We start from the raw sequence: 22452 nt of genomic DNA on the forward strand, positions 1-22452 counted from the left end.
AAGTTTGTAGCAGCTGTAAATAATAGTAATGTAATACCATACCTTTCGAAAGTTAACTGAATTCGCCTTAAAACTCCACTAAAAGTGTTCAAAGGCCATCTCAAATTATATTTGTTTGTTAACAGGTCACTTTGTTATTTTTTTTTAAGTAGTATTAACGTTTTGTGCCTTCGTTTTTGTTTAATTAAGCTTCTGCGCGCTTTAGCCAGCGCGAGAGCATCCTGTAACAACTGCTGACAGAAACTCACAACTGAAAAGCAATATGCCGCAAGCCTGTCCACACGTATCAAACTCAACAAACACTAAGACGAAACGAACAAATAAAGTAAAACCAAGAAAACAATGAATCTTATATTATTCACAATCAAGTCAGTCTCGATAGAGACTATCAAAAATTGCCATGGCTGACTGTATTTCAAGTCATCCTGGCGGGGTATTGGGTAAAGTTTTCAACCAGCAATAATCACGCCTCGGATAAACCTCATAGGCTACGATATCGCCTCTGCGAAAGAATGCCCACGTAGCTCAGAGCTAGATATGTGCCTCTGATTAACTGTGAATATCATTCACGGTTGCGAGTGCGTCAATGTTACACACCCTCTGAGTGGCAAAACACCAACATACTAGTCCACCGAACGTTCTAAGAACATAGCAGCACCTCAGCACAATCAAACAAACACTGTACACTTTACATACCCCGTTATCTAACGTAAATACATAAGAACAAACGTAATGGGTACTATTGTACTATCGTAAAGGGCGGGGTTACAATAAGAGCAGGATGCATTGCGTCAGTCGTGACGACTCAAACCAAGGACCTGCTCGCAAATGTGCCATGAATAAAGTAACCTTAAACCAGGGATCTATTTTCTTAAAAAACTGGATAAGGCTGTAATTAAAACCTTGAACAAAAACAGCACGCGCTTACTCCGCCCACAACCAGAGTGACAAAAACTTTTCAGACTTTGATAAAAAGAAACAAAGAACCCAATACGATTACTGAACTTTCATGACAGGTTGTGCTCAGCGTCGTTACGTATTTTAGACAACTTCATGGGTGAAGTAATTTCAAGCCGTCTTCCCAGAGTATTGGGAAAAACGTGCAAGCCAAGAGCTTAGATTGATTTCATAAGCTACGAAATTGCCCGCAAATTCATATGAGCAGCCGTCTCTAAAATAGATATGAAAAGTGACTTCACTGAGAATGTCCTTCATGGTTGCCATTTGATCGCTGTAACGTTAAATCTGATACGCTGGATTACATCCTACTAGTGTAAAAGAACGTGTAGTAGCCCACTGCTTATTGGCAAGCCGTAGTAGTACTACCTGCATGTAGACTAATTAATAGCTCCGTGCAAAATTAGATCATTTTTGGAAATTAATTTTTACTTTGGCTGTGGACCTTCGTTTTTCAGCTCCACAAAATAAACAAAAACATCCAAAAATTGTGAACAATGAAAGTTTGTAGCAGCTGTAAATAATAGTAATGTAATACCATACCTTTCGAAAGTTAACTGAATTTGCCTTAAAACTCCACTAAAAGTGTTCAACGGCCATCTCAAATTATATTTGTTTGTTAACAGGTCACTTTGTTATTTTTTTTTAAGTATATTAACGTTTTGTGACTTCGTTTTTTTTTAATTAAGCTTCTGCGCGCTTTAGCCAGCGCGAGAGCATCCTGTAACAACTGCTGACAGAAACTCACAACTGAAAAGCAATATGCCGCAAGCCTGTCCACACGTATCAAACTCAACAAACACTAAGACGAAACGAACAAATAAAGTAAAACCAAGAAAACAATGAATCTTATATTATTCACAATCAAGTCAGTCTCGATAGAGACTATCAAAAATTGCCATGGCTGACTGTATTTCAAGTCATCCTGGCGGGGTATTGGGTAAAGTTTTCAACCAGCAATAATCACGCCTCGGATAAACCTCATAGGCTACGATATCGCCTCTGCGAAAGAATGCCCACGTAGCTCAGAGCTAGATATGTGCCTCTGATTAACTGTGAATATCATTCACGGTTGCGAGTGCGTCAATGTTACACACCCTCTGAGTGGCAAAACACCAACATACTAGTCCACCGAACGTTCTAAGAACATAGCAGCACCTCAGCACAATCAAACAAACACTGTACACTTTACATACCCCGTTATCTAACGTAAATACATAAGAACAAACGTAATGGGTACTATTGTACTATCGTAAAGGGCGGGATTACAATAAGAGCAGGATGCATTGCGTCAGTCGTGACGACTCAAACCAAGGACCTGCTCGCAAATGTGCCATGAATAAAGTAACCTTAAACCAGGGATCTATTTTCTTACCAACTGGATAAGGCTGTAATTAAAACCTTGAACAAAAACAGCACGCGCTTACTCCGCCCACAACCAGAGTGACAAAAACTTTTCAGACTTTGATAAAAAGAAACAAAGAACCCAATACGATTACTGAACTTTCATGACAGGTTGTGCTCAGCGTCGTTACGTATTTTAGACAACTTCATGGGTGAAGTAATTTCAAGCCGTCTTCCCAGAGTATTGGGAAAAACGTGCAAGCCAAGAGCTTAGATTGATTTCATAAGCTACGAAATTGCCCGCAAATTCATATGAGCAGCCGTCTCTAAAATAGATATGAAAAGTGACTTCACTGAGAATGTCCTTCATGGTTGCCATTTGATCGCTGTAACGTTAAATCTGATACGCTGGATTACATCCTACTAGTGTAAAAGAACGTGTAGTAGCCCACTGCTTATTGGCAAGCCGTAGTAGTACTACCTGCATGTAGACTAATTAATAGCTCCGTGCAAAATTAGATCATTTTTGGAAATTAATTTTTACTTTGGCTGTGGACCTTCGTTTTTCAGCTCCACAAAATAACCAAAAACAACCAAAAATTGTGAACAATGAAAGTTTGTAGCAGCTGTAAATAATAGTAATGTAATACCATACCTTTCGAAAGTTAACTGAATTTGCCTTAAAACTCCACTAAAAGTGTTCAACGGCCATCTCAAATTATATTTGTTTGTTAACAGGTCACTTTGTTATTTTTTTTTAAGTATATTAACGTTTTGTGACTTCGTTTTTTTTTAATTAAGCTTCTGCGCGCTTTAGCCAGCGCGAGAGCATCCTGTAACAACTGCTGACAGAAACTCACAACTGAAAAGCAATATGCCGCAAGCCTGTCCACACGTATCAAACTCAACAAACACTAAGACGAAACGAACAAATAAAGTAAAACCAAGAAAACAATGAATCTTATATTATTCACAATCAAGTCAGTCTCGATAGAGACTATCAAAAATTGCCATGGCTGACTGTATTTCAAGTCATCCTGGCGGGGTATTGGGTAAAGTTTTCAACCAGCAATAATCACGCCTCGGATAAACCTCATAGGCTACGATATCGCCTCTGCGAAAGAATGCCCACGTAGCTCAGAGCTAGATATGTGCCTCTGATTAACTGTGAATATCATTCACGGTTGCGAGTGCGTCAATGTTACACACCCTCTGAGTGGCAAAACACCAACATACTAGTCCACCGAACGTTCTAAGAACATAGCAGCACCTCAGCACAATCAAACAAACACTGTACACTTTACATACCCCGTTATCTAACGTAAATACATAAGAACAAACGTAATGGGTACTATTGTACTATCGTAAAGGGCGGGGTTACAATAAGAGCAGGATGCATTGCGTCAGTCGTGACGACTCAAACCAAGGACCTGCTCGCAAATGTGCCATGAATAAAGTAACCTTAAACCAGGGATCTATTTTCTTACCAACTGGATAAGGCTGTAATTAAAACCTTGAACAAAAACAGCACGCGCTTACTCCGCCCACAACCAGAGTGACAAAAACTTTTCAGACTTTGATAAAAAGAAACAAAGAACCCAATACGATTACTGAACTTTCATGACAGGTTGTGCTCAGCGTCGTTACGTATTTTAGACAACTTCATGGGTGAAGTAATTTCAAGCCGTCTTCCCAGAGTATTGGGAAAAACGTGCAAGCCAAGAGCTTAGATTGATTTCATAAGCTACGAAATTGCCCGCAAATTCATATGAGCAGCCGTCTCTAAAATAGATATGAAAAGTGACTTCACTGAGAATGTCCTTCATGGTTGCCATTTGATCGCGGTAACATTAAATCTGATACGCTGGATTACATCCTACTAGTGTAAAAGAACGTGTAGTAGCCCACTGCTTATTGGCATGCCGTAGTAGTACTACCTGCATGTAGACTAATTAATAGCTCCGTGCAAAATTAGATCATTTTTGGAAATTAATTTTTACTTAGGCTGTGGACCTTCGTTTTTCAGCTACACAAAATAACCAAAAACAACCAAAAAATGTGAACAATGAAAGTTTGTAGCAGCTGTAAATAATAGTAATGTAATACCATACCTTTCGAAAGTTAACTGAATTCGCCTTAAAACTCCACTAAAAGTGTTCAAAGGCCATCTCAAATTATATTTGTTTGTTAACAGGTCACTTTGTTATTTTTTTTTAAGTAGTATTAACGTTTTGTGCCTTCGTTTTTGTTTAATTAAGCTTCTGCGCGCTTTAGCCAGCGCGAGAGCATCCTGTAACAACTGCTGACAGAAACTCACAACTGAAAAGCAATATGCCGCAAGCCTGTCCACACGTATCAAACTCAACAAACACTAAGACGAAACGAACAAATAAAGTAAAACCAAGAAAACAATGAATCTTACATTATTCACAATCAAGTCAGTCTCGATAGAGACTATCAAAAATTGCCATGGCTGACTGTATTTCAAGTCATCCTGGCGGGGTATTGGGTAAAGTTTTCAACCAGCAATAATCACGCCTCGGATAAACCTCATAGGCTACGATATCGCCTCTGCGAAAGAATGCCCACGTAGCTCAGAGCTAGATATGTGCCTCTGATTAACTGTGAATATCATTCACGGTTGCGAGTGCGTCAATGTTACACACCCTCTGAGTGGCAAAACACCAACATACTAGTCCACCGAACGTTCTAAGAACATAGCAGCACCTCAGCACAATCAAACAAACACTGTACACTTTACATACCCCGTTATCTAACGTAAATACATAAGAACAAACGTAATGGGTACTATTGTACTATCGTAAAGGGCGGGATTACAATAAGAGCAGGATGCATTGCGTCAGTCGTGACGACTCAAACCAAGGACCTGCTCGCAAATGTGCCATGAATAAAGTAACCTTAAACCAGGGATCTATTTTCTTACCAACTGGATAAGGCTGTAATTAAAACCTTGAACAAAAACAGCACGCGCTTACTCCGCCCACAACCAGAGTAACAAAAACTTTTCAGACTTTGATAAAAAGAAACAAAGAACCCAATACGATTACTGAACTTTCATGACAGGTTGTGCTCAGCGTCGTTACGTATTTTAGACAACTTCATGGGTGAAGTAATTTCAAGCCGTCTTCCCAGAGTATTGGGAAAAACGTGCAAGCCAAGAGCTTAGATTGATTTCATAAGCTACGAAATTGCCCGCAAATTCATATGAGCAGCCGTCTCTAAAATAGATATGAAAAGTGACTTCACTGAGAATGTCCTTCATGGTTGCCATTTGATCGCGGTAACGTTAAATCTGATACGCTGGATTACATCCTACTAGTGTAAAAGAACGTGTAGTAGCCCACTGCTTATTGGCAAGCCGTAGTAGTACTACCTGCATGTAGACTAATTAATAGCTCCGTGCAAAATTAGATCATTTTTGGAAATTAATTTTTACTTTGGCTGTGGACCTTCGTTTTTCAGCTCCACAAAATAAACAAAAACAACCAAAAATTGTGAACAATGAAAGTTTGTAGCAGCTGTAAATAATAGTAATGTAATACCATACCTTTCGAAAGTTAACTGAATTCGCCTTAAAACTCCACTAAAAGTGTTCAACGGCCATCTCAAATTATATTTGTTTGTTAACAGGTCACTTTGTTATTTTTTTTTAAGTATATTAACGTTTTGTGACTTCGTTTTTTTTTTATTAAGCTTCTGCGCGCTTTAGCCAGCGCAAGAGCATCCTGTAACAACTGCTGACAGAAACTCACAACTGAAAAGCAATATGCCGCAAGCCTGTCCACACGTATCAAACTCAACAAACACTAAGACGAAACGAACAAATAAAGTAAAACCAAGAAAACAATGAATCTTATATTATTCACAATCAAGTCAGTCTCGATAGAGACTATCAAAAATTGCCATGGCTGACTGTATTTCAAGTCATCCTGGCGGGGTATTGGGTAAAGTTTTCAACCAGCAATAATCACGCCTCGGATAAACCTCATAGGCTACGATATCGCCTCTGCGAAAGAATGCCCACGTAGCTCAGAGCTAGATATGTGCCTCTGATTAACTGTGAATATCATTCACGGTTGCGAGTGCGTCAATGTTACACACCCTCTGAGTGGCAAAACACCAACATACTAGTCCACCGAACGTTCTAAGAACATAGCAGCACCTCAGCACAATCAAACAAACACTGTACACTTTACATACCCCGTTATCTAACGTAAATACATAAGAACAAACGTAATGGGTACTATTGTACTATCGTAAAGGGCGGGATTACAATAAGAGCAGGATGCATTGCGTCAGTCGTGACGACTCAAACCAAGGACCTGCTCGCAAATGTGCCATGAATAAAGTAACCTTAAACCAGGGATCTATTTTCTTACCAACTGGATAAGGCTGTAATTAAAACCTTGAACAAAAACAGCACGCGCTTACTCCGCCCACAACCAGAGTGACAAAAACTTTTCAGACTTTGATAAAAAGAAACAAAGAACCCAATACGATTACTGAACTTTCATGACAGGTTGTGCTCAGCGTCGTTACGTATTTTAGACAACTTCATGGGTGAAGTAATTTCAAGCCGTCTTCCCAGAGTATTGGGAAAAACGTGCAAGCCAAGAGCTTAGATTGATTTCATAAGCTACGAAATTGCCCGCAAATTCATATGAGCAGCCGTCTCTAAAATAGATATGAAAAGTGACTTCACTGAGAATGTCCTTCATGGTTGCCATTTGATCGCGGTAACGTTAAATCTGATACGCTGGATTACATCCTACTAGTGTAAAAGAACGTGTAGTAGCCCACTGCTTATTGGCAAGCCGTAGTAGTACTACCTGCATGTAGACTAATTAATAGCTCCGTGCAAAATTAGATCATTTTTGGAAATTAATTTTTACTTTGGCTGTGGACCTTCGTTTTTCAGCTCCACAAAATAAACAAAAACAACCAAAAATTGTGAACAATGAAAGTTTGTAGCAGCTGTAAATAATAGTAATGTAATACCATACCTTTCGAAAGTTAACTGAATTCGCCTTAAAACTCCACTAAAAGTGTTCAACGGCCATCTCAAATTATATTTGTTTGTTAACAGGTCACTTTGTTATTTTTTTTTTAAGTATATTAACGTTTTGTGACTTCGTTTTTTTTTATTAAGCTTCTGCGCGCTTTAGCCAGCGCAAGAGCATCCTGTAACAACTGCTGACAGAAACTCACAACTGAAAAGCAATATGCCGCAAGCCTGTCCACACGTATCAAACTCAACAAACACTAAGACGAAACGAACAAATAAAGTAAAACCAAGAAAACAATGAATCTTATATTATTCACAATCAAGTCAGTCTCGATAGAGACTATCAAAAATTGCCATGGCTGACTGTATTTCAAGTCATCCTGGCGGGGTATTGGGTAAAGTTTTCAACCAGCAATAATCACGCCTCGGAAAAACCTCATAGGCTACGATATCGCCTCTGCGAAAGAATGCCCACGTAGCTCAGAGCTAGATATGTGCCTCTGATTAACTGTGAATATCATTCACGGTTGCGAGTGCGTCAATGTTACACACCCTCTGAGTGGCAAAACACCAACATACTAGTCCACCGAACGTTCTAAGAACATAGCAGCACCTCAGCACAATCAAACAAACACTGTACACTTTACATACCCCGTTATCTAACGTAAATACATAAGAACAAACGTAATGGGTACTATTGTACTATCGTAAAGGGCGGGGTTACAATAAGAGCAGGATGCATTGCGTCAGTCGTGACGACTCAAACCAAGGACCTGCTCGCAAATGTGCCATGAATAAAGTAACCTTAAACCAGGGATCTATTTTCTTACCAACTGGATAAGGCTGTAATTAAAACCTTGAACAAAAACAGCACGCGCTTACTCCGCCCACAACCAGAGTGACAAAAACTTTTCAGACTTTGATAAAAAGAAACAAAGAACCCAATACGATTACTGAACTTTCATGACAGGTTGTGCTCAGCGTCGTTACGTATTTTAGACAACTTCATGGGTGAAGTAATTTCAAGCCGTCTTCCCAGAGTATTGGGAAAAACGTGCAAGCCAAGAGCTTAGATTGATTTCATAAGCTACGAAATTGCCCGCAAATTCATATGAGCAGCCGTCTCTAAAATAGATATGAAAAGTGACTTCACTGAGAATGTCCTTCATGGTTGCCATTTGATCGCGGTAACGTTAAATCTGATACGCTGGATTACATCCTACTAGTGTAAAAGAACGTGTAGTAGCCCACTGCTTATTGGCAAGCCGTAGTAGTACTACCTGCATGTAGACTAATTAATAGCTCCGTGCAAAATTAGATCATTTTTGGAAATTAATTTTTACTTTGGCTGTGGACCTTCGTTTTTCAGCTCCACAAAATAAACAAAAACAACCAAAAATTGTGAACAATGAAAGTTTGTAGCAGCTGTAAATAATAGTAATGTAATACCATACCTTTCGAAAGTTAACTGAATTCGCCTTAAAACTCCACTAAAAGTGTTCAACGGACATCTCAAATTATATTTGTTTGTTAACAGGTCACTTTGTTATTTTTTTTTAAGTATATTAACGTTTTGTGACTTCGTTTTTTTTTTATTAAGCTTCTGCGCGCTTTAGCCAGCGCAAGAGCATCCTGTAACAACTGCTGACAGAAACTCACAACTGAAAAGCAATATGCCGCAAGCCTGTCCACACGTATCAAACTCAACAAACACTAAGACGAAACGAACAAATAAAGTAAAACCAAGAAAACAATGAATCTTATATTATTCACAATCAAGTCAGTCTCGATAGAGACTATCAAAAATTGCCATGGCTGACTGTATTTCAAGTCATCCTGGCGGGGTATTGGGTAAAGTTTTCAACCAGCAATAATCACGCCTCGGATAAACCTCATAGGCTACGATATCGCCTCTGCGAAAGAATGCCCACGTAGCTCAGAGCTAGATATGTGCCTCTGATTAACTGTGAATATCATTCACGGTTGCGAGTGCGTCAATGTTACACACCCTCTGAGTGGCAAAACACCAACATACTAGTCCACCGAACGTTCTAAGAACATAGCAGCACCTCAGCACAATCAAACAAACACTGTACACTTTACATACCCCGTTATCTAACGTAAATACATAAGAACAAACGTAATGGGTACTATTGTACTATCGTAAAGGGCGGGATTACAATAAGAGCAGGATGCATTGCGTCAGTCGTGACGACTCAAACCAAGGACCTGCTCGCAAATGTGCCATGAATAAAGTAACCTTAAACCAGGGATCTATTTTCTTACCAACTGGATAAGGCTGTAATTAAAACCTTGAACAAAAACAGCACGCGCTTACTCCGCCCACAACCAGAGTGACAAAAACTTTTCAGACTTTGATAAAAAGAAACAAAGAACCCAATACGATTACTGAACTTTCATGACAGGTTGTGCTCAGCGTCGTTACGTATTTTAGACAACTTCATGGGTGAAGTAATTTCAAGCCGTCTTCCCAGAGTATTGGGAAAAACGTGCAAGCCAAGAGCTTAGATTGATTTCATAAGCTACGAAATTGCCCGCAAATTCATATGAGCAGCCGTCTCTAAAATAGATATGAAAAGTGACTTCACTGAGAATGTCCTTCATGGTTGCCATTTGATCGCGGTACCGTTAAATCTGATACGCTGGATTACATCCTACTAGTGTAAAAGAACGTGTAGTAGCCCACTGCTTATTGGCAAGCCGTAGTAGTACTACCTGCATGTAGACTAATTAATAGCTCCGTGCAAAATTAGATCATTTTTGGAAATTAATTTTTACTTTGGCTGTGGACCTTCGTTTTTCAGCTCCACAAAATAAACAAAAACAACCAAAAATTGTGAACAATGAAAGTTTGTAGCAGCTGTAAATAATAGTAATGTAATACCATACCTTTCGAAAGTTAACTGAATTCGCCTTAAAACTCCACTAAAAGTGTTCAACGGCCATCTCAAATTATATTTGTTTGTTAACAGGTCACTTTGTTATTTTTTTTTTAAGTATATTAACGTTTTGTGACTTCGTTTTTTTTATTAAGCTTCTGCGCGCTTTAGCCAGCGCAAGAGCATCCTGTAACAACTGCTGACAGAAACTCACAACTGAAAAGCAATATGCCGCAAGCCTGTCCACACGTATCAAACTCAACAAACACTAAGACGAAACGAACAAATAAAGTAAAACCAAGAAAACAATGAATCTTATATTATTCACAATCAAGTCAGTCTCGATAGAGACTATCAAAAATTGCCATGGCTGACTGTATTTCAAGTCATCCTGGCGGGGTATTGGGTAAAGTTTTCAACCAGCAATAATCACGCCTCGGATAAACCTCATAGGCTACGATATCGCCTCTGCGAAAGAATGCCCACGTAGCTCAGAGCTAGATATGTGCCTCTGATTAACTGTGAATATCATTCACGGTTGCGAGTGCGTCAATGTTACACACCCTCTGAGTGGCAAAACACCAACATACTAGTCCACCGAACGTTCTAAGAACATAGCAGCACCTCAGCACAATCAAACAAACACTGTACACTTTACATACCCCGTTATCTAACGTAAATACATAAGAACAAACGTAATGGGTACTATTGTACTATCGTAAAGGGCGGGGTTACAATAAGAGCAGGATGCATTGCGTCAGTCGTGACGACTCAAACCAAGGACCTGCTCGCAAATGTGCCATGAATAAAGTAACCTTAAACCAGGGATCTATTTTCTTACCAACTGGATAAGGCTGTAATTAAAACCTTGAACAAAAACAGCACGCGCTTACTCCGCCCACAACCAGAGTGACAAAAACTTTTCAGACTTTGATAAAAAGAAACAAAGAACCCAATACGATTACTGAACTTTCATGACAGGTTGTGCTCAGCGTCGTTACGTATTTTAGACAACTTCATGGGTGAAGTAATTTCAAGCCGTCTTCCCAGAGTATTGGGAAAAACGTGCAAGCCAAGAGCTTAGATTGATTTCATAAGCTACGAAATTGCCCGCAAATTCATATGAGCAGCCGTCTCTAAAATAGATATGAAAAGTGACTTCACTGAGAATGTCCTTCATGGTTGCCATTTGATCGCTGTAACGTTAAATCTGATACGCTGGATTACATTCTACAAGTGTAAAAGAACGTGTAGTAGCCCACTGCTTATTGGCAAGCCGTAGTAGTACTACCTGCATGTAGACTAATTAATAGCTCCGTGCAAAATTAGATCATTTTTGGAAATTAATTTTTACTTTGGCTGTGGACCTTCGTTTTTCAGCTCCACAAAATAACCAAAAACAACCAAAAATTGTGAACAATGAAAGTTTGTAGCAGCTGTAAATAATAGTAATGTAATACCATACCTTTCGAAAGTTAACTGAATTTGCCTTAAAACTCCACTAAAAGTGTTCAACGGCCATCTCAAATTATATTTGTTTGTTAACAGGTCACTTTGTTATTTTTTTTTTTAAGTATATTAACGTTTTGTGACTTCGTTTTTTTTTAATTAAGCTTCTGCGCGCTTTAGCCAGCGCGAGAGCATCCTGTAACAACTGCTGACAGAAACTCACAACTGAAAAGCAATATGCCGCAAGCCTGTCCACACGTATCAAACTCAACAAACACTAAGACGAAACGAACAAATAAAGTAAAACCAAGAAAACAATGAATCTTATATTATTCACAATCAAGTCTGTCTCGATAGAGACTATCAAAAATTGCCATGGCTGACTGTATTTCAAGTCATCCTGGCGGGGTATTGGGTAAAGTTTTCAACCAGCAATAATCACGCCTCGGATAAACCTCATAGGCTACGATATCGCCTCTGCGAATGAATGCCCACGTAGCTCAGAGCTAGATATGTGCCTCTGATTAACTGTGAATATCATTCACGGTTGCGAGTGCGTCAATGTTACACACCCTCTGAGTGGCAAAACACCAACATACTAGTCCACCGAACGTTCTAAGAACATAGCAGCACCTCAGCACAATCAAACAAACACTGTACACTTTACATACCCCGTTATCTAACGTAAATACATAAGAACAAACGTAATGGGTACTATTGTACTATCGTAAAGGGCGGGGTTACAATAAGAGCAGGATGCATTGCGTCAGTCGTGACGACTCAAACCAAGGACCTGCTCGCAAATGTGCCATGAATAAAGTAACCTTAAACCAGGGATCTATTTTCTTACCAACTGGATAAGGCTGTAATTAAAACCTTGAACAAAAACAGCACGCGCTTACTCCGCCCACAACCAGAGTGACAAAAACTTTTCAGACTTTGATAAAAAGAAACAAAGAACCCAATACGATTACTGAACTTTCATGACAGGTTGTGCTCAGCGTCGTTACGTATTTTAGACAACTTCATGGGTGAAGTAATTTCAAGCCGTCTTCCCAGAGTATTGGGAAAAACGTGCAAGCCAAGAGCTTAGATTGATTTCATAAGCTACGAAATTGCCCGCAAATTCATATGAGCAGCCGTCTCTAAAATAGATATGAAAAGTGACTTCACTGAGAATGTCCTTCATGGTTGCCATTTGATCGCGGTAACGTTAAATCTGATACGCTGGATTACATCCTACTAGTGTAAAAGAACGTGTAGTAGCCCACTGCTTATTGGCATGCCGTAGTAGTACTACCTGCATGTAGACTAATTAATAGCTCCGTGCAAAATTAGATCATTTTTGGAAATTAATTTTTACTTTGGCTGTGGACCTTCGTTTTTCAGCTCCACAAAATAACCAAAAACAACCAAAAATTGTGAACAATGAAAGTTTGTAGCAGCTGTAAATAATAGTAATGTAATACACTCAAAAAAAGGGTTTTGAATAGCTGTTGGTTTTATATAACTAAAAAATGCTGGTATGACTCATGTTAATTATGTTTTGCATCTAAACATAAATGCATAGTGTTTCTTTAACTCAAATAAACATGCTTTTCATTATACTTGACTATGTATTGTGCTCATAACTTAATGCAATTGCTTTTTCCCTTTGAATCTACTCGATGTAATTACTTCAGGTGGATGAGGCCGGATATGACGCAACGGAAAGGGCGTTTCTTCGCGGCGCGAATATTTTGGTTTTAATGGCGTCTCAGGTAGGTTAATGCGAAATATTTAAAAAATCCACATTTGCTTGTGTAATTACACACCAACTGGGCCGTTTTATGTTGTGGTACTGCCTTACCACCTGTAAGTTGGTTTAACGACATGAATGACGTTTAATGGTTGTGATTTGTACTTACTTTAAACTTTCATTCTAAAGGTAACTTAGTGCTAACGGAGGTAGCGTTAGCTTAGCTTAGCTAGCGATGAGAATATCGTTATTCTGGCTTTGTTTCGTATATTTTTAATATCATAAATATAATATGGATGCAGGTTAGGGTTGCCCGAGACATATTTCCGTGGATTCGCTACGGATTTCATGTGTAGTGAGATTTGTGTGGTAATAAGGTCTCTGAATAAATGTAGATTCTGCACCACTATGCTAATGCTAGCGCTATACGCGACGCCGCTCTCAGCGCGGCCGGGCAATGCCGGCCTCCCCACGGCTTAGGGACTCCGGCTTCCCGCGGCCAAGCGACGCATCCGAGCGAAAAATACGGTATCTTAAAGGTTAGGGGAGCCCGAGACATATTTTAGCGGATTCTCTAGTTATACGTAGGGTTATTGAATGTGTAGTCAGTGTTGTGTGGTAAGAAGGTTAGCGCTATATATTATATTAGCGCTAGCTAGCTACATGTCATTTAGCTCTTTATAAGAGGTTAAGAACATGTCTGAACGTGTTTAATGTTAGATTGGGACTGTTTCACATTATTAGGTGTGGAGCTAAAAACATGTGGTATATGCAAGTACAGCTAGGACGTGTTGTGTCTTGTTCAGTAGATAAGATGTTAAGTTAAGCATAGTTAAAGTCTTAAGATAAGTCCTTGCTTTTCCTTTTGGCGCTTTTAAAAACAAAGTAATTTCACTGCAACATTAGCATTAATAAGAAAGAAGGTTCTGTACACAATGATTTGTGACTTTGATATGTAACATGTAATTTAAAATTACGGGGGATGGCAAATTGATATGTTTAACCTCTTATCACGCCCTGGCCCGCCGCCGGGCCAGAAAATGTAATGTTTAATATCTGGCTGTGTTTATGAATAATTAAAGGTTCAATATAGACACCCAATATGCTATTTTAAAGCTTAGAATCGCTGCTTTTCGGTTCTCTAGCCGAATTAGCTGTATCTCCTTTCAGGAAATAAACATTTAGGGCGAAATATTCCTTGCTTATGATAGTTATGAATAATAATTTTCATATTTGCGTTTTTCGTACGTCCATATTTGATCGATTTTGGACATGTTATACACCATTCGAGCCGTCTGCCCCTCCGGATTGCGGACCCGTTTTTCTGTAGGACGAATTAGAGCCAAAAGAGCGTGTTACAGGGTGTGTGTGCAGTTCACATCTGCTTGTGTTTCGCTGCAGGACACTCGTGATACACACCCTGCCAAAACACTTCTTCCATATAAACATTTCATTTTATGTGTCTGAAAATAAAAAATAGAAAATCTGGAAACTGCCTAAAAATGTCCTGGTTTTTACCATATTTTGGCCATTACATGTTTAAATGAATAATTAAAGTGACTTAAATGAATCGTGTAAAGGCTTTTAAGTTATATTAATTCATAAAATTGCCTGTGAATTATGTATTAATAGAATGAAAGGCCTTCAAATTCATTTCTTGTTTTTTTCTGTTTGCAGGTGTTTGAGTGGATAAACCTGGTGTGAGTGTCACATTTCAGTGGTAAATATTTTTTTTTCCTTTCTATTGATTAACTGGAAAGAACTGACTGGACACACTTAACTGTGAAACCTGGAAGAAATGTGGGAATGTAAAGACTGTGGAATTTCAGTGTCCTCCAGGTCTCGTTTATTGCAACATAACAAATTGCAGCACAGGCATTATGGTCGGAGCCAGCATTACCCTTGCACTTATTTAAACTGTCCCTGCAGTTTTAAAATATGGAACACTCTTTTGATTCATTTAAGTCGAATGCATGCAACACATTCTGGTCCAGAGGAAGCTCAATTGACCACCTTTAGTTGTAATTTGTGTGCATGTGCCAAGCTTTTTTCTGAAAGGGATTATTTTGCTCATATAAATACACTTCAGATCATTTGAGGTAAATTAATCTCCAACAAAGGATGTTTTCTTTGTTAAATTTGGTGATTTAGTTGACATATATCCATTGGAAGTGTATATGGTTGGTTCCCTTTGTATGATGTCTTTTAGAAGGCATGTGTAGAGTTCACATGTTGAAAAGACGTTTTGGAAGTGTGACAGTTACTGTTGACTGTGTTGTGTAATGAAAACCTTTCAAAACTATATATATATTTTACCATTTTGTTCAGGGTTGTCCAAATGGCAGTGGCTTCTTCAGTCAGACTACGAGTCATCCTTGGAGAAGACAGCTCTCAGCGTGTAATTCTTCGTGATGGTGTGCCACATTCAATGAGTGAACTTTTGGAGGAAGTTCAGAGGCAATGTAATTTGCCTGGAAGTTTTAGGCTGCAGTTCAGGGATCCTGATTTTGACCATGAATTCATGAACCTTACATCGCCATCAGACCTCCAGGACAAAGCCACTGTAAAGGTTGTGTTTTCCCCAACTACCCATGTTACTCTGTGCCAAGATGGTAGCCCTCCTCCCCCCTATTTTGGTGCTTCCCACAGTACAAACTTCTCTCCAGCTCTCTCTCCCTCACCCTCCTCTTCTGACACAGTCATATTGTCAACTCCTCCATCTACATCAGGGGCATCGTCCGAGTCCTCACTTGAGTCTTCCTCAGAGTCAGCAAGCAGCTTGAAATCTTCTCAATGGCCCTCTGTCTTTGATGTGCCCAGGTTCTCTTACGACAGTGAACTCAAGTTGCAACATGCCAATACAGCTTTCAAAGAAGGTGGAACATTCCTCAGCCCTGAACCAAAACTGAAATCTTCCATTTTAGATGGACTTGCAGAAGAAATTGTGAAGTACAAACTTTATCCAACTGATTCAGACTTTGAGGAAGTGGCAAAAGCACTTATTAAAAAGCACCCCTGCTTGAAAGAGCAAGGCTCAGTAACTGGATGCAGTGGATGGAAGGTTAGCCTGAAGTACAAACTTGGCAACTATAGAACAAAACTGAGAAATGTTGGATGCATGGAGGTCACTGTGAATTCACTCAAACATAAACCGCAAGGAAAATCAAGCCCAGCATATGGTGTAAAGAAACCACGAAGAGCAGAAGTAAACTACTGTCCATCATTTCCAAGCGGCGAAACTGCTGAGAGTCTTGAGAGAGTAAGAGTGAACCTTCTTTCAGAAGGTAAAAAGAAGAACAATGATCAGACATTGAAAGTGCTAATGGACAAGACCTTTGCACTGAGAAGGCATGAAGTTATCCACGAATCGCCTCTTATCGCAGACTTCAAGACAAGATGGCCTGCTCTTTTTAGAACAAAAGAGGTAAGTGAATGCAGGTGTCAGAATAAATATGTTTGGCACAATCACAAATTAAATTTTGTGTAAATTCTGTGCATCTATATGTTTGTAGGTAAGCGCTGAATTTGAGCGGATTACAACCGTCCCTCTTCTGACGCGGTTCTTTTCCAAGCTGGATCTTCACTCTGCAAAACTTCTCAAAGTGTTTGCCAAAAGAGGAGGAGTCCAAGGACGAAAGATCATGCAACATGTGACGGCCATGGCACAGGTACTGATTGTTGCATTCAAATATAATTTAACTTTGAAGTAGGTGTGTGGACAATATGAGGAGATGCAGAAATGGCTATTCAGTTACAAAGATGGTGTAGGAAGAGATATAAGCTGCAAATGTTTAAGGTCAAATGAGCAGGAAAGTTTTAAAAAATTACTTTTTGGGCTGAATATGGTAGGACAAAATATAATGCACAGGGAACATAGAAAAGGATGCTCATTATGACCAGTACAATTAAGAATGCTTGTAGTTTAGCAAAGTGGAATAGGGTTTTGTCACAAAACACTAATTGGTTACTCTTCCTGTCCTTAGAGTGACTACGTTGAAGTTAAAAGAGAATCAGTCCTCAGAGCTCTGTGTCTCTACTTGAATGAAGAGCCGGATGATCTCATTCGTGAATATATGGTTAGTAAATGTGTTGAATTATTTGTCAAACCCACTATATTGCTTAAAAAATTGCTCGCCTGCCTTGTGTTTGATGATGAAAGGCCGGTGCTGCATCCTATAACTGTACCACAGTGCTGGAGTTCACTGAGCTCCTGAGAGCATCGACCCATCCTTTCACTAATGTTTGTAGAAGCAGTGTGCATAACTAGCTGCTGCTTTTATACACCTGTGGCCATTGAAGTGATTAGAGCCTGAGTTCAATGATTTGGATAATTTGACAATGTAGTGTATTTCAAAACTTATATGGAAATTGGTGTACTATGAATTAATCATTTCTGTTTTTATCTGTCTTTTTCTGTAGGTTTCTGATGTGGCCGCTATTCAGCTGGGAATTGACGGGACTGTCTTGGGGATCTTTGCAACCAGAGTTGAGGGAGCTGAAGTCATGGACCATCCTGCAGATGTTGGAGTGGTAATCGAAGGTGTTGTGGTTCTGGAAGACCTTGCCAGTGTGTCTCTTGCCATTGCACTGTTGTTTGGATTAACTTATGCCTTTAACTTGAGTTACCCTCCCAAATTCAGGTACACTTTTGAGGTAATCCAGAAACTCTTTCTGGAACTAGATGCTAACAAACTGTCACACAAAGTTCAGGCTCTGAAAACCAAGCTCTTCAGTGAGTTGGAGTAGGGTTAGTTCATGATGGTCTTAATTTCGGAAGTATTAGGCTTGTGACGTGCTAATTATATGCTACAGTTTGTACTGGATTATTATTGAGGATATTGCTGTTGCATTTTGCTGACAGATTTAGATAAAGAACTTTAGTTAAATATATGCTGCATGGTTAAAACCTTTCAAGATCTGATTTTTTTTCACAATCAGAATGGAGCATTTTTTTGAGGCACCTTCAGGGTGATGTTTTGCTTTGGAGTACACTTATTTTACATTCTAGACATTTTGAACAGCCATTTTGGATGTGTAGTACTTACTGGCATTACTGCTGTTAAAATTTGGAAGGACAAATATTTTGATGATTACAACATTTATGTGAGAGCTCGTTAAAATATAAAAATAACTCATACAAAAACAAACACAAATATTTGATGGTTACCACCTTTGTCAGGGTTAATTGATATTTATATCTCATTAAAATATATCTAATACATCACTGTCAACTTTCTAGGCAAAAGTATCTTTCAGTTTTTTTTTTATTTTACCTGATTTTAGATAATCACTTCTTAGAATATCCACTTTTATGTGGACTGAATTTAGAAAAAAAAATATTCGATGGTTTCTACATTTATGATAGAGGTGATTATTTATATCTCATTAAAATATCCAAAACCAAAACCTGTTCTATTCAAATTATCAAACAAAAACAAATATTCAGTTCTTTTATTGCACTAGGCAGATTTTAGATTAACACTTATTGATTGACTTATTAATTGACATTTATTTTTTTCTGATTTGTACTGAACAGTAAACATAATGAGCTCTCTAGCTTGTCTCTCTATGCTACATGCATATTTGAACTTTATATTGATCAGACATACCTCAAAGAACAAGCCTTGTGATTTTAAGTTAAACTGCCCTTTTAGAAAATTTGAATTGATAATGTAAGGTGTATTAAGTTTATGATCTTGATTTCGGAAGTATTAAGCTTGTGGCATTGTGCTAGTCTTATGTTGTTTTTATAATTATTAAGGTTACTTTTGTTGCGTTTTGCTGACAGACAGAGCTAAATATTAATGTATTTGAAGCACTTTATTCAAATGTATGCTGCATTGCTAAAAATGTGCACACTTGAAGCACTTTCAGTGTGATGTATTGTTTTGGGGTATTTGTATAATTTACATTTTAGAAATTGACATATTGGATGTGTAGCACTGTAGGAAACTTGAGGAAATTATAATGTAAGTTATGGAATGGATATACAGTTGAATCAACCTTGGTCCTTAAAATGCAGTGGTTGTTTTTGTTAATGTTTTTCTTTAGTGAAGTATGCTGGATTGTTCTGTTTTAATTTGTTAAATGTTGTACAGAGACACTGGATGTATGCTACAAATTTTTGAAGTATTGCATTTACAGTATGGACTTTATATTGCACTTTAATGTGTTCACTTTTACCAGAAGGTAAAAATGTTGTATTGTACTTTCTGTATGTTTTTCTAATTTTTCTAAATACAGATTTGTACATTTGTAACACGTCTGCTCTGTTTATTTTTCAGCACCACCACACCATTAAGGCTTATCACATGCTTAAACTGTAATTTGCTTTGAATTTTACAATTTTGTGTTGAGATAACATAATTCAATTAGATGGAACCACTGTCCACAATCACATTATGTAGATCTAAAGAAAATTATTTGAGTTAGATAAACACAAGTAAATCTACTTCAACATAATAAATATCTGTTTGTTCATTGAACCTTACTTATATAAATTACTTTAAAGAGCTTGAATTAGATTAGGCAAACATTACTACTTTGAGTTGTATTGTCAAAATTCAGTTGTGTTTCTTTCACTCCATATTTTTTTGTAGAGTTGAAACTATATTTTCATGTTTAAAAAACACAATTCCTTTGTGTGGAACCACTGTCCATGATTAAATTAAGTTGGTTCAAAGAATTTTTTTTTTGAGTGTACCATACCTTTCGAAAGTTAACTGAATTTGCCTTAAAACTCCACTAAAAGTGTTCAACGGCCATCTCAAATTATATTTGTTTGTTAACAGGTCACTTTGTTATTTTTTTTAAGTATATTAACGTTTTGTGACTTCGTTTTTTTTTAATTAAGCTTCTGCGCGCTTTAGCCAGCGCGAGAGCATCCTGTAACAACTGCTGACAGAAACTCACAACTGAAAAGCAATATGCCGCAAGCCTGTCCACACGTATCAAACTCAACAAACACTAAGACGAAACGAACAAATAAAGTAAAACCAAGAAAACAATGAATCTTATATTATTCACAATCAAGTCAGTCTCGATAGAGACTATCAAAAATTGCCATGGCTGACTGTATTTCAAGTCATCCTGGCGGGGTATTGGGTAAAGTTTTCAACCAGCAATAATCACGCCTCGGATAAACCTCATAGGCTACGATATCGCCTCTGCGAAAGAATGCCCACGTAGCTCAGAGCTAGATATGTGCCTCTGATTAACTGTGAATATCATTCACGGTTGCGAGTGCGTCAATGTTACACACCCTCTGAGTGGCAAAACACCAACATACTAGTCCACCGAACGTTCTAAGAACATAGCAGCACCTCAGCACAATCAAACAAACACTGTACACTTTACATACCCCGTTATCTAACGTAAATACATAAGAACAAACGTAATGGGTACTATTGTACTATCGTAAAGGGCGGGGTTACAATAAGAGCAGGATGCATTGCGTCAGTCGTGACGACTCAAACCAAGGACCTGCTCGCAAATGTGCCATGAATAAAGTAACCTTAAACCAGGGATCTATTTTCTTACCAACTGGATAAGGCTGTAATTAAAACCTTGAACAAAAACAGCACGCGCTTACTCCGCCCACAACCAGAGTGACAAAAACTTTTCAGACTTTGATAAAAAGAAACAAAGAACCCAATACGATTACTGAACTTTCATGACAGGTTGTGCTCAGCGTCGTTACGTATTTTAGACAACTTCATGGGTGAAGTAATTTCAAGCCGTCTTCCCAGAGTATTGGGAAAAACGTGCAAGCCAAGAGCTTAGATTGATTTCATAAGCTACGAAATTGCCCGCAAATTCATATGAGCAGCCGTCTCTAAAATAGATATGAAAAGTGACTTCACTGAGAATGTCCTTCATGGTTGCCATTTGATGGCGGTAACATTAAATCTGATACGCTGGATTACATCCTACTAGTGTAAAAGAACGTGTAGTAGCCCACTGCTTATTGGCATGCCGTAGTAGTACTACCTGCATGTAGACTAATTAATAGCTCCGTGCAAAATTAGATCATTTTTGGAAATTAATTTTTACTTAGGCTGTGGACCTTCGTTTTTCAGCTCCACAAAATAACCAAAAACAACCAAAAAATGTGAACAATGAAAGTTTGTAGCAGCTGTAAATAATAGTAATGTAATACCATACCTTTCGAAAGTTAACTGAATTCGCCTTAAAACTCCACTAAAAGTGTTCAACGGCCATCTCAAATTATATTTGTTTGTTAACAGGTCACTTTGTTATTTTTTTTTAAGTAGTATTAACGTTTTGTGCCTTCGTTTTTGTTTAATTAAGCTTCTGCGCGCTTTAGCCAGCGCGAGAGCATCCTGTAACAACTGCTGACAGAAACTCACAACTGAAAAGCAATATGCCGCAAGCCTGTCCACACGTATCAAACTCAACAAACACTAAGACGAAACGAACAAATAAAGTAAAACCAAGAAAACAATGAATCTTATATTATTCACAATCAAGTCAGTCTCGATAGAGACTACCAAAAATTGCCATGGCTGACTGTATTTCAAGTCATCCTGGCGGGGTATTGGGTAAAGTTTTCAACCAGCAATAATCACGCCTCGGATAAACCTCATAGGCTACGATATCGCCTCTGCGAAAGAATGCCCACGTAGCTCAGAGCTAGATATGTGCCTCTGATTAACTGTGAATATCATTCACGGTTGCGAGTGCGTCAATGTTACACACCCTCTGAGTGGCAAAACACCAACATACTAGTCCACCGAACGTTCTAAGAACATAGCAGCACCTCAGCACAATCAAACAAACACTGTACACTTTACATACCCCGTTATCTAACGTAAATACATAAGAACAAACGTAATGGGTACTATTGTACTATCGTAAAGGGCGGGGTTACAATAAGAGCAGGATGCATTGCGTCAGTCGTGACGACTCAAACCAAGGACCTGCTCGCAAATGTGCCATGAATAAAGTAACCTTAAACCAGGGATCTATTTTCTTACCAACTGGATAAGGCTGTAATTAAAACCTTGAACAAAAACAGC

At 38.5% G+C, this 22452-nt stretch overlaps 2 protein-coding genes and 11 non-coding genes across 16 annotated transcripts in view; 1 reads left to right on the forward strand and 12 right to left on the reverse strand.

Annotated features, from left to right (window-relative positions):
* The window catches only part of wdfy1 (WD repeat and FYVE domain containing 1), a 1176431-nt gene that overhangs the window by 441365 nt on the left and 712614 nt on the right, over positions 1 to 22452 (reverse strand). The gene's annotated exons all lie outside the window — the stretch shown is intronic.
* LOC125783610 (U4 spliceosomal RNA) lies at positions 374 to 514 on the reverse strand. Its single transcript, XR_007426333.1, has one exon. It is a non-coding gene; the product is annotated as a U4 spliceosomal RNA (small nuclear RNA).
* Positions 1831 to 1971, reverse strand: LOC125783612 (U4 spliceosomal RNA). The gene has a single exon (XR_007426335.1). It is a non-coding gene; the product is annotated as a U4 spliceosomal RNA (small nuclear RNA).
* Positions 3287 to 3427, reverse strand: LOC125783613 (U4 spliceosomal RNA). The gene has a single exon (XR_007426336.1). It is a non-coding gene; the product is annotated as a U4 spliceosomal RNA (small nuclear RNA).
* On the reverse strand, positions 4744 to 4884 carry LOC125783614 (U4 spliceosomal RNA). Its single transcript, XR_007426337.1, has one exon. It is a non-coding gene; the product is annotated as a U4 spliceosomal RNA (small nuclear RNA).
* LOC125783615 (U4 spliceosomal RNA) lies at positions 6200 to 6340 on the reverse strand. Its single transcript, XR_007426338.1, has one exon. It is a non-coding gene; the product is annotated as a U4 spliceosomal RNA (small nuclear RNA).
* LOC125783640 (U4 spliceosomal RNA) lies at positions 7656 to 7796 on the reverse strand. The gene has a single exon (XR_007426363.1). It is a non-coding gene; the product is annotated as a U4 spliceosomal RNA (small nuclear RNA).
* On the reverse strand, positions 9112 to 9252 carry LOC125783616 (U4 spliceosomal RNA). Its single transcript, XR_007426339.1, has one exon. It is a non-coding gene; the product is annotated as a U4 spliceosomal RNA (small nuclear RNA).
* Positions 10567 to 10707, reverse strand: LOC125783617 (U4 spliceosomal RNA). The gene has a single exon (XR_007426340.1). It is a non-coding gene; the product is annotated as a U4 spliceosomal RNA (small nuclear RNA).
* Positions 12025 to 12165, reverse strand: LOC125783643 (U4 spliceosomal RNA). Its single transcript, XR_007426366.1, has one exon. It is a non-coding gene; the product is annotated as a U4 spliceosomal RNA (small nuclear RNA).
* Positions 13175 to 19673, forward strand: LOC111195508 (uncharacterized). Of its 2 annotated transcripts, XM_049467030.1 has the most exons (6): positions 13178 to 13436; positions 15092 to 15134; positions 15743 to 16838; positions 16927 to 17082; positions 17398 to 17490; positions 17834 to 19673. In XM_049467030.1, the coding sequence occupies exons 3-6, from the start codon at positions 15753 to 15755 to the stop codon at positions 18158 to 18160; spliced, it is 1662 nt and encodes a 553-aa protein (XP_049322987.1). In that variant the 5' UTR covers positions 13178 to 13436; positions 15092 to 15134; positions 15743 to 15752; the 3' UTR covers positions 18161 to 19673. The 2 variants fall into 2 exon arrangements, with proteins under 2 accessions (XP_049322989.1, XP_049322987.1); XM_049467032.1 differs by lacking the exon at positions 17398 to 17490 and having other exon boundaries at positions 13175 to 13436.
* On the reverse strand, positions 20452 to 20592 carry LOC125783618 (U4 spliceosomal RNA). Its single transcript, XR_007426341.1, has one exon. It is a non-coding gene; the product is annotated as a U4 spliceosomal RNA (small nuclear RNA).
* Positions 21909 to 22049, reverse strand: LOC125783597 (U4 spliceosomal RNA). The gene has a single exon (XR_007426320.1). It is a non-coding gene; the product is annotated as a U4 spliceosomal RNA (small nuclear RNA).

The sequence above is a fragment of the Astyanax mexicanus genome, chromosome 18 (assembly GCF_023375975.1).
Source record: "Astyanax mexicanus isolate ESR-SI-001 chromosome 18, AstMex3_surface, whole genome shotgun sequence".
Taxonomy (NCBI): Eukaryota; Metazoa; Chordata; class Actinopteri; order Characiformes; family Acestrorhamphidae; genus Astyanax; species Astyanax mexicanus.

Bases quoted from the DNA above. Each gene is read 5' to 3' on its own strand.
- LOC111195508 (XM_049467030.1), top strand. From the start codon at position 15,753: ATGGCAGTGGCTTCTTCAGTCAGACTACGAGTCATCCTTGGAGAAGAC. The intron at 16,839-16,926 runs GTAAGTGAATGC...ATATGTTTGTAG, and splicing joins CTCTTTTTAGAACAAAAGAG to GTAAGCGCTGAATTTGAGCG. The intron at 17,083-17,397 runs GTACTGATTGTT...TCCTGTCCTTAG, and splicing joins ATGTGACGGCCATGGCACAG to AGTGACTACGTTGAAGTTAA.